Genomic DNA, 12,163 nt, shown 5'->3' with positions numbered 1-12,163 from the left:
CCTCAGCCTCGACATGCAGGTTAATTTACTTTATACCCTGGGGAAGGTGCCTAACAAAGGGTAAAACTCAAAATAATTCACATAGTTGTAGCTATGCCCTTTTCCTCTCACCACTAACTGGAATTAGTTCTTCTCTCCATTGCTAAATTCTACTCAAAAGAACATGTTTACAGTCAGTCATGGATCTACTGGCAATAGGAATTGTCTTTTCTCCTTAAATACTCTACTGACATGCTCTCTCTATACATAAGGCTACTTTCCATCTACTCTATGCATCTTGTATGACCTCATTTTTCACATGTTTCCTCAATTACAGTATAAGCAGACAGGAACTGTTTTCCCCCCTTTTTTTGCATTTCTGCATTACTGGTACTTAGCACAGTGCCTGGCACATAGAAAGCCCTTAGTGAAAACTTCTTGATGATCTGATTGATTAGTAGAATACAATTATTCACCAAATATTTTACTAGTTCTCTTATCTTTGGCATCCAGCAGAGTCATCTAGCATTTGTGGAACACAGTTTGTTTGGTCATTTTTATGGCAATGGAAATCTACTTTCTTTCCAATTCTCCACTGTCACAAAAAGTGCTGTTCTGAATATTTCAGTGAAATCTTTGATATCTACAGGGCATATACCCACAGTGGGATCACTGGTGAAAGGGTATGGGCATTTTCTCATCATCTATTGTCAAGATGAAGCTGACTTCTGCTTTCTACTCCCAAGAGTGGAGGAGACAGAGAATTTACAGAGGACAGTATAGAAAAATAGAGTGAACCAAAGGGTCTCTCATTGGTACCTATCATAGTAAGCCTTGTCTGAAGACAGCCAGCAGAAGTATTAGCAACTGTTTAACAAGGTATTAACCAAGGACTGACAAAACTCTCTTATCTGTAATGGTTGCCCAAAGAGCAATGAGGCTTTCTAGGTTACATACCCAGGGAGAGTCTAAATCAACCTTGAAACCAAGGTAAGGAACTCTAACCAAGATAGGGAAAATCATGTTTTTAATTTCACTACACTTTGGTTTCCTTTGAAATCCTACTTATTTATTCTGAGAAAAGGTCCATAGGCTTCACCAGACTGTTAAAGCAAGATATACCACAAAATTAAGAATTCTTAATCTAAATAAAGGGAGTACCCCAATTGAACTTTTCTGGGATTATTAGTCTAGGGTCTGTTATCCTATTTTTTAAATTTATTCTTATAATTATATCAACATAACTAGTTTCCTTTATTACCATATGCATTTAATTTTATGTAACTAAAAATGTTCTTCTGAGAAGAGGTCAATGGGCTTCACCAGCTAACCAGGGGGGATTCATGACAGAAAAAAGAGGTTAAAAATACTTGTGGTCTGTAGGATAGGGCAGAGATAAGATGCAGGAAAGTTCCCCTACAGGCTGCCACTTATAGGATCTCCTCCAAGTCACTGCTGCTAGAAAGGAGAGCTTATATTCACTCAGTAAAAATTATTTTTGTTGCCAAGTTGTGGTTCTCACTGACCTGTTACTCTCCCATTTCACACTTGGGACCTTCGTGGACTACATATTAATCCCCCTTTTTTCTCCCCCATTTTATCCTGAAAAGTGCTATTGGAATGAACAGGGAGAAACAAAATGACACTTTTTCCCAATTGGAACCTTAAAATACAGTTTATTATTAAGCAAATCAAGGTAGAAAGCAAGTCAAATCATATCTGAGAGAGCATTATAATGATCTATAGGTCAAAATCATCTATGTGACAATAAATGAGTATTAGTCCAGTTCTGCCAACAGGATTTTTATCATATTAGAAATAAATACATTCAAAGAGATTCTTTACTAAGTGCAAAGATATAATTTGAAGTAGATAGCTTTACAGTATTCATATACATTCCTACATAAAGGACCTCAAATTAGATACAACAAAAATGTCTCTCTTTAAAATGGACAACTTTTATCAGGACACAAAATCAAAGAATTTTAGCTCACTTAGCTGCTATTAGCATATGTAGACTATTTTTAGTAAGTCCCAAGCTAAATCATATCAAAGGGACTAAAATAAACCTTTATTGTTCCAGAGACCTGGTGAGAACCAAAGAACCATAATATAAATGTAGGGAACCCAGACAAGTAACAGGATTCTATTGTGCAAAGCATCTTGGGGGCATCTAAACACAATGATCAGGCTATGTGGACTAATAGTGTTCCTCTGCTCTTAACTTCATGATTTCTTTGGATAACAGCAATGCATGCCACTAGCCACTTGTGTAACTTGACAAATTACTTAACCTCTCTGGGCCTTTTTCTTCATTTGTCAAAGAAGGGAATATGGCTGGGTGATTTCTAAAGTCCTTTCCCCTCCAGCTTTATGCTCATATGAGCATTTCAAGAGAATAATATTCAACTGCAACTGTAGAACATCTCAGAGTTAGTAAGCTGTAAATGTCTTGAGGACAGGCACTATTTCCATTTTTGTGAGTGTCATTTGAATATGAAGAACTTCTATTAAATGCTTGTTGAAATAGAATAAATCGATGGTATTTTGTTTCTAGTCTTTGTTCACAACAGTTTCACATTTTTTCACACAAATAATAATGTTTGTCTTAGTATTTACTGAGCACCTACTGTGTGTCAAGCACTATGTTAAATGTTGTACAGACGCTGTACATCAGTTCTGGAAGTTCCTCATGTTCCTTGTTGTCTAAGGGGAGCATTTGCTTAGTTTATGTCATCCTTTCGTCATCTTTGGGAGCTTTTGGGTTCAGTGGAGAGAATGCCAGTCCTAGAGTCAAGGAGACCAAAGTACATATCCAGCCTCAAATACTGACTGGCTATATAACCATATCACTTAACCCTATTTGCCTCAATTTCCTTATCTGTAAAATGAGGAAATGGCAAACCACTCTGGTGTCTTTGACAAGAAAATCTCAAATGGGTTCATGAAGAGTCAGACATGACAGAAAATGATTAAACAACAAGTTATTATCTTTCTCTAATTTCTTCTTTCCCATCAAGAATTATGTGTGTGTGGGAGCAACTTAATGAAACATCTAGGGAGCTGGTCATGAAGGAAGGGCTAGATTCAAGTTCTATCTGACAGATACTGACTCTGAGAAAGTTGATTAACCTCTCAGTGTTATAGGCAGCTCTCTAGAGCTATAACTTACTAAGAAGATGATAATTATGCATTTGTAAAGGACATTCCTCAGCAGGGAGGTCTCTCTAACCAGGGAAATCTCTCTCCTCCCTCTCTCCCTTCTTTGTCCTTTCTAGAATATAGATTAACTTTAATCTGGATTAAGTCCATTTTAATCTGGATTATAATCCATTTTAATCTATTTCTGGCTGCACTTGGGAGTAATGCAGACTCCATATGTCCTGTCTAAACCCTAGCAGTACGGCTTCTGACGTCTTTCAACTGCTCTTTCTCCCTCCTTCTCTTTCTTTCTCTCCTATGCACATTATCTCCACTTTCTGAAATCCACCTTTCAAGACCCAGCTCAAATGCCACCTCCTACATGAATCATTCCCCAATTTCCCAGATATGACTTATTTCTTCTCAGTTCTCAAATGGCAGCTAGTTTATGTACTTATTTTGCACTTTGTATTATATTTATTTGTGTATGCTATATTTTCATTTATCCCTCCCACTAGATTTTTCAAGCTTTCTGAGGGTGGTCATATCTTTTCTTTGTATCTCCCACAGAACCTAGCAGATGCTCAGCTCATAGTAAGTACTTGTTAAGTTTGTTAAATGGAATTTCTTTTTACTGTTGATTATAGCCAATATGGTTACAAGATACATAAAACAAATATCTTTGAGAACTAAAATGAATATCACATAAAGGATAATGGAGAGGCTCCTGGTGATTTTAAGAAGGCTGTAGTATATAAAAAATGAGAAATTCCTAGTAAGGCTGGAGCAAAAGATGTTGAGGAATCATATTATGCTCAATCTCTCCCTATTTACTGGTTCCTCCCCTGCTGCCTAAAAACACATCCAGGTATCTCCCATACTCAAAAAACTCCAAAAACCTCACATGATTCTACCTTTTCTAAGTCTATCATACTTTTTCCTTTCCCTACTAAATTCCTTGAAAAACTCATCTATATCTCATGCCTCCACTTCCTCTCTTTACACTATCTTCTAAATCGAAGATGACAAACTCAAATAGCAACAAGATCTGTACATAAGGATTATTTGGGGGTGTTTATTTACTTAGAAAATAACATATTAATATTATCCATGTTTTCACTGTATTTTCAATTATTTTGTAAAATATTTCCCAATCCAATTTTATTCTGATTTTGTCTGTACTTGAAAGTATTGTGGGTTCCTAGTAGCCTGACTAAAATCCTTATCAGTATTGCTTCCAGCCTCATCATTCCACTATTCTTTCTGGTTACCAGTAATTTTTCAAGTGTTAATTTGAATGGTCTTTAATCCTTTTCCTTTTTCAAATCTTCATCTATGGAATTCCCACTAACGATGCATTTCCCACAAGGCTCTGTTCTCATCCCTCTACTACTCTCCCTCTTTATTATCTTATTTGGTGACACCATCATCTCTTATGGGTACAATTACATTTCTATGCAGTTGACTCTGGGATTGTTATATCCAGCCCTAGTCTCTACTGAACTCCAGACCCACATCACCAAGTACCAGTTTTATATCTTGAAATGTATGCCCCACGGGCATCTCAAGCTCAATGTGTCCAAACTTTTCCTTCTTCCAAATATCCCTATTACAACTGAAGATACCATTCATCTCTCCCAGTCAATTAGCCTTGCAACCTCATCATCCTAGACTTCTTACTCTCATTTATCCCACATATTTAATTAATCTGTTGTGAAATCTTGATGTTTATACTTTCATATCTTTCATATTTGTTCTCTTATCTCTATTCCCATAGCCAACACCTTAGTCCAGGCTCTTATCACCTCTTTTTCTCCAGTATTACTACAATATACATTTAACCATTTGCCCTCCCACACCAACCTCCAATCCTATCCACTCTAATTCACCCTCCTTCCACTCAGTTATCAAAATGATTTTTCTAAAGCACAAATCTGATCTTGCTCTCCCTCTATTTGATACCACTCCTCCCTTCTATCTCCAGTTTTCAAATATAGGCTTCCTTTTATCATTTAAACTCTTCATGACCTAGCCCTCTCCTACCTTTCCTGGTTTCTTACATCTTACTCTTTGATATATATTCTATAATCCATCTACTCTGGGCCATTTGCTGTTCCTTACATAAAACACAACGACCTCTTAAATACAAATTCTGATTGTTTTTTTCTCTTTTTTCCCTGTTTTCTGGATTTTATTTAGAATATTTTTCCATGGTTACATGATTCATGATCCACATCCCCCTGCCCCCGCTTTCTCCTCCCCGGTCCCAAAGCTGACAAGCAGTTCCACTGGGTTATACATGTATCATTGTTCAAAATCTATTTCCATGCTGATTGTCTTTTCTTAATCCTTATTCATGATCTCTCTATAGACTTTGACCCTGTCAAAGAGGAATAGGTGGATAGAGTAGATAGACTCCTGGTCTGGAATTAGGAAAGACTTAGTTTAAATCTCACCTCAAATAGTTATGAGCTCTGTGACCCTGAGTAAGTTACTTATCCTCTGTCAGCCTCAGTTTCCTCAATTATAAAATGAGCATAATAATAGTGACTTCCAGATTTAGAGGATCAAATGAAATAATATTTATAAAGCACTTAACACAGTGCCTGACACTTATTAAAGGTTTCCTTCCTCCAATCATTCTTTTGTCCTTGATGTTATTTTCTCCCTGGAATCTCATGACTGTTCTCTCCTGCTTCTCATTCCCTGTTTGAATGCTCCTTCTCAAGCTCCTTTGATAGACTCTTATTCAGTGCAAGCCCAATAACTATGTGTGTCTCTCACGAGACCCTATCTTGGCTCTTTTCCCTTAGATGTCCATAACCTTGCTCCCATCAATATAATAGCCTAATCAAGTGAAAAATCTGCCAGCCCTACTATTTCCCCCAAGTCCTGTCTTGCCAAGAGATCCTAATCATAGAATTCTAGAGGTAGAAAGAATTTTACAGATTATTTAAGCTGAGAATCTCCAATATTCTCTTTATGTTGAGGAGATAGAATGTTCCTTTCCTATAATATATCAGTTGATAAAAGTGGAAAGAGGCAAGAGAATGAGAGCAAAAGGAGATTGGGAACTAGGAGAAAGTGCTCATGGAAAAATTCTGAAACCAAGGGAGATGGGGAGAGAAGGATGTTGGTCAGGAAGATCTGCTGATGAGGCTTTTATCCTGGGGTCATGTCTAATGACCTCTGACATTTCAACTTGGGTACTTTATTGCAATGATCCAAAAATGTTTTCATGCTATAAGGATGGGACCTGATTGCCAGTCCAATACTCTTTCTAGATCATAGTAGTAATTAAAATGACACAAATTCAGTACATATCCCATAGTGCAATGTTGTAATTTGAATGGAAAGAAAGCCTAAGTCTTTTTGTGGATGAGGGACACTGAAACAAGAATGACTAAGGGACATTTCAAGATTTAAAAAACCCTTACCTTCTGTCCTAGTTTCACTTGTAAAACAGAAGAACAGCAAAGTCTAGGCAATTGGGTTAAGTGACTTGCCCAGGGTCACATAGCTAGGTGTCTGAGGCCGGATTTGAACCCAGGTTCTCCCACACTGCAAGCCTGGTGCTCTATCTACTGTACTTCCTAGATGCCCTAACACTTTTGGATTTAAACTCACAGGAGTATGCTGGAGCCAGCTTGTCCTGGTGAGGAGTGCTGATTGTTAACTATTTAAAATGCAGATTTACACCTTGGAAAATGCTACAAATCAGGGCTGGATTTATTTTTTTGTTGATTATCTAGACCCAAGAAAATGATGAATATTGTAGATTCAATTTAAAAGTATGTAGTGGATTAAAAAAATCTCCCCCCAAGAAAACTAATTATTAAACATTTATGAGTACATTCCTAATTGAAAGGCATGGACTTGAACTGGGGGTAGGGAGTTGGTTTGGCATCCTTTCCTGCAATAATCCCTTCCTTAGATGATAAGAAACACATTTTTTTTGTTGTTCTTGACTTATGCCAGATACAGATATTAAAATATAAATCATCTTTGCTTTTGAAGGTGGAAAGTCAAGTATTCCTTGCCACTATTTCTGTGACTAGAACTGTCTAAGAAAATCTACAAGAATCAGGAATTTAATAGAAAATAGAGCACATTATAACATACTTCAAGTCTCTTAACCCTCATTCGAGCCTTTTTGCTTTAAAGGAAGACATTCATTTACTGAACATTACCATCACTTTTAGAGTATTCAAACCATATTTACTTGGATTTGTAAATCCTTATCAAAATAACCACAACAAAATAAAAAATAAACATACTAGAAGAGTAGGCTAGAATTTATTATATACTTTATTAATTTTCCACTTGCATCTAATGCTAGAGAAAGCATCGGATATTTTCTATAAAACAACAGAACAAAGAAAAACCCTAAAATTCCCTAAATCGAAATAGATGCTGTTTCCAATTTAGATTTAGATTTCTTGTAGTCTTTAGGTTGTTATTTAAATGAACTGACAGTAATGCATAAGATGGAAAAAAAATAATATTTTCCTGACGCTACCAGAAAATAATTACACATTTCTCCACATTTGAAAGTGTTATATAGCTCCATATTTTCTCTCACATTATTGACATAAAGGTTAAAAATATCCTTTTGTTTTCTGAAACATGGAGTTTAGTAATAAGCCAACCTTAGCATTACTCAGTCTCCTTTTCTGAGGCTACATCAAAATGATCTCTGATACTGGCGATTTGGAAGTGGAATGGAAGAACATGGCAGGAGTTAATGGAACAACCATGTTTAAATCCCAACTCTCTCTGCTCCTTTTTCATGGTATGCTGTCCTATCCACTCCTTACCTTGAGTTTGGCCAGGAGGAGTTCATGATCCTCAAGCAGCTTCTTGGTCTCATCTTGGCTGCTGCCAATTTCCAGAAGATTGGGACAGGATTCAGCCAGCTGGAGTTGTACCCATTTGCCACACTGTAAGTAAAAAAAACAAGACCAAAGGGACTTTTAGATCCTAATTGTTTCCTTCTCAAATTACATTTCTTTTTTAAATTGACATTAAGACTATTGATTTTGGCTTTGGAATCTTAGGTTAGCACTGGGATAAATCTTGGAAGTCAAATGTCCAACTTCTTTATTTTATAATTTGGAAGAAAGAAGCCAAGAGCTATAGCTCATTTGAGGATACTCAAGTAGCTAGCAATGAGTCAAGGCTAGAGGCATCCTGGCCTACTAAAGAGGTTGCTAGAGTTAAAGGGATTTGAGTTCAAACGCTGCCTTAATCACTAGGGGACCATGCTGTTCAACCATATCCAACTCTTCATGACCCCATTTGGGGTTTTCTTGGCAAAGATCCTGGAGTGCTTTTGTCACATTCTTCTCCAGCTTGTTTTTACAGATGAGGAAACTGAGGCAAATAGGGTTACATGACTTGCCCAGAGTCACACAACTAGTAAGTATCTGAGGTCAGATTTGAACGCATCTTCCTAACTCCAGGTCCCTACATGGTGGAGAAGGGATACAAACGAACCAAAAGGAATAGTCCTTCCCTTCAAAACATTTAGAATCTATTTGAAGAATCTTATATTTCAATCATGAATAAACTGGAGAACAACAAAAAAAAACTAGGCAACAAAGACTAAAGGTAGTTTGTCTAAAGAAATGGCTAAACAATACATCAATATATGAGTAGCCTTAAGAAATTTTCTTTGGAATGGAGCCCTCTGAGCAAGCCTTTGGATTTCCCTCCTGACTTTTGGACCTCTCACCTTCTGTGATTTGCTACCAAACTCAAAGGCAAATTTCAGAAAACACCAGCCAGCCTTTGTCATCTCCACTTCCAGTCGTTAACTCAAGGGCCCTTCCCAGGGATTCTAATCAGTTCCTTGCTGTGCATGTAGTTTGTATTTTGCTCTATTTTATACTCCTGTCTCTTATTTTAAATCTTTTCCCAGAGTTTAAGCATCTTGAGGGGCTTCCTACTTCTATTTTTATCCCAAGCAAATGTGCAGAAGAAACATAGTAAAAATACTGGAAAGAAATTTCCCATGAATATAATCTCAGGTCCATTTTTCCTTTTTCCTTTCATCATTTTCACACTGAATTTTTGACAATCTAACTTCTTGTCCAAATAATCTTTCAATTAATTTCAATGATTATCCATCTCCAGGGCAAAATCCATCATCATGAAAGCATTTTCTCTACCTATGGAAATGTTAATGTCTACAAAATGGGGATTTAGGCATTAAATATACCTTGTTGGCTCCCTCTTCATAATCACAGACTCTTTCTATACAACCACGTATCCCAGCCATTGGCCAAACTAAGGTCTCTTCGGAATACAGAAGATACAATACATAAACAAGTAGGACATAGCCTAGGACTTATGGAAGAGCTTTGTTAAATGTAATTGAGGTCACATTCCATTATCTCTACCTTCGACCTTGATTATGAACTAAGAAGATTGAGAATGAAGCAAACGAGGGATTGAACCAACAGAGTTTTCTCTTACACTAACAATAAAAAGAAACACCATTTTCCCAGTTTTTGTTGGGAAGAATTCAATAAGTGCGTGCTAAGTCAATAGAATGAAGCATACATCACACCTGCCATGTGAATGCTGCCCAGCTGCTCTGTGCCTATAATCTTTTCCTTGACCCTCCCTCCCCCAATTTACCCCCTCATTCTGTTTCCTTGAAGGAATCACTTTTTAAAGAAGCAACAACTGAAAAAACAAAGCAGCAACCCAGAGGTATGTGGGCATGAATAAATGAATTTCTAAAGAGAAAAGGGAAGCATAAAATGTTGCTTTTCTGAAATATAATTAATATATTATATATAATTTTATTATGAATGATATGGTATATAATTAATATTATGTATAGCACTATAATTGTATACTTATAATGATGTTGACATAATAATATAATGTAGAAATATTTCTTTTCTGGAATATAATTAGCTCTCTGGAAATAGTTTAGAAACACATGTACTTTTTTACACAGGGCTTCCTGAAGGTGGATTTTCTCCTTTCAAAAATATTCAAGGCAACAGCAGGAGATCTGTTTGATGTGAGGGTGGTGGTAAGGTCAATTTGATTCAATTCAGTTCTATAAATATTTATGACAAGAAAAACCTAGACACAGTTCTAGAAACAAATTTTTATTTTCATAGTTTGGAATGTAATTTGAAAGTTTCCACTCTTTAAAAGAAATCAGTCTGTGATTTCTTAAACTGTATTCCCTAATTGGTGTTCTGTCTTCTCCAAGGATGCTATGTATTTGGGGGCAGAGGTAGCTGAAGAAAAGATAACGGTAATTTTTTTTTAGCCTACCTATCTACCTACCTACCTACCTGGCATTGAATTTATGGGATATTCAAAGCATCATCGAGTTCCTTGCACATTATAAAATCTTGCTATTTCAGCATCAGGCTTCTTTCTCATCTCATTGCCCTGAGACAGAATCTCTAATAAGAGAAAGATAGAAACAGGGTCCTGTTTATTCAGAGACCAAGAGTACAGTAACAACAGGAAATGCACCTAGGCAGAAATACTTTTCAGTCTTCAACTTTGAATCATTTTTCTCTACATCTAGTTACAGTTTTTCCTCTATGAGTTTGCATATCACTGTAACATAAATAGCAACAAAGTTCAGTGGAATAGGACATATTGTCCCTCATATATCAAAAGATCAGAAAAGCTATTTGATCAAACCTATTAGGGTACAAAATGCTATCTGGTTGGGGATCGCTGATTGGGGCTCTTCTCTTCAATAAGCTGTAAAGTTTTTAGGTGGTAAGCGATCTAATGCCAGGCACTAGGCTTTGAAATCTTTGCATGCCATTTACAAAAGGAATGAGCCTTCTCATTTTGATGGAAAACGTCTTATTCAACCTGAAGCTACATAGTCAAGTATTAGAAGGACTTGTTCAAGATTAAGCCAAGGAACCTTAAAGCCCAGAGTAGTCTCCAATTTGCCATCATTAAGAAACAATGAAGTAGTGTTACATCCCTGGTAATGTCTTATTTTTTTCCTTCCTCAATATTAAAACTAGTTGAAAAATACCTTTATTTTGTTAAACTAAGTGCTTATATAGAAGTGGGATCATCACAAAAGTTCTTCCTGTTCACCCTCATACACAAAAAACTTCAATCTTCAGATTTTAAGCTTTCTCCCCACCTCTTCCAACAAGTCCCCCACAGAACTATAAGCCTGATCCATCACAGGTCCCCTTCCTTCTGCCAAACAACAGGCTCTTTCCCTCTTTGTTCAGCATTGGAAATCTAACAAATTCTGAGATAGAAATACTATATTTTTTGTTTTGTTTTCTAACTGAAAATCCATTCCTTTCTTTCCTTCTTTTGCTTTATGTAAAAAAGAATAAAGTGCTGTTAAATTGTCTTGAATTTGCAAGAAGTTTACTCTTAGTTTTTTAAGAAAGCAAGAAGTTGACTTTGCTACATTCTTTATATATACACGTATATATATACAAATATAGAAGTATATATAAATATATGCATATATATATATAGTAAGCTGCTGACCCACGTGGAATGTTGTGTGGGTATATATCACCCAACAATAAGCATGCCTAAAGTCAAGGAGTGAAGAGTACTGAGAATGATCAAGCAAGCTGTCACCTTACCTTCAAGATAGCTATGACAATCCTGGAGTCCCCAGCCTGCACAGCGACAGAACTGACTGTTGTTGTAGAAAGCAGTGCCCCAGAACTCTCCTGGCTGGACATGGTACTTTAGAACCACAGTTTATTCTTTAAGGCAGCCTCTGTACAGATGTGTGTCTCCTGGTCATTTCAGAAGACAGCAAACAGGGTTACTTGGATTCATTCAGGGAAAGATCTCAGCTAACACTGATTAGTCTGCCAAAAGGAAAGAACAGGAGGTTAAAAATAGACAACCNGACAGGGACAGGGACAGAGACAGAGGCAGGGAGGGAGAGGGAAATGGGGAAAGAGAAACAGGGGGAGAGAAAGAGAGAGATGTGTTTTTGTGTATGTGAGAGAGAGAGAGACAGATCGACAGAGACAGAGAGACAGAGACAGAGCCTGGGAAAGAG

At 36.8% G+C, this 12,163-nt stretch overlaps 1 protein-coding gene across 1 annotated transcript in view; it reads right to left on the bottom strand.

Annotated features, from left to right (window-relative positions):
- CCDC141 (coiled-coil domain containing 141) overlaps window positions 1–11,834 on the bottom strand; it is a 280,596-nt gene extending 268,762 nt beyond the window's left edge. Inside the window, exons 1-2 of the mRNA XM_044669079.1 lie at window positions 11,733–11,834; window positions 7,938–8,060 (exon numbers count right to left, since the gene is read on the bottom strand). Of these exons, the coding sequence (XP_044525014.1) occupies window positions 7,938–8,060; window positions 11,733–11,834 (225 nt within the window). The remainder of the gene's footprint in view (window positions 1–7,937; window positions 8,061–11,732) is intronic.
- Between the last annotated feature and the right edge of the window lie 329 nt (window positions 11,835–12,163).

This window comes from Gracilinanus agilis, chromosome 3 (genome assembly GCF_016433145.1).
Source record: "Gracilinanus agilis isolate LMUSP501 chromosome 3, AgileGrace, whole genome shotgun sequence".
Lineage (NCBI taxonomy): Eukaryota > Metazoa > Chordata > Mammalia > Didelphimorphia > Didelphidae > Gracilinanus > Gracilinanus agilis.
The sequence above is the reverse complement of the archived record's forward strand: the minus strand, read 5'-3'. Positions and strand labels throughout refer to the sequence as shown.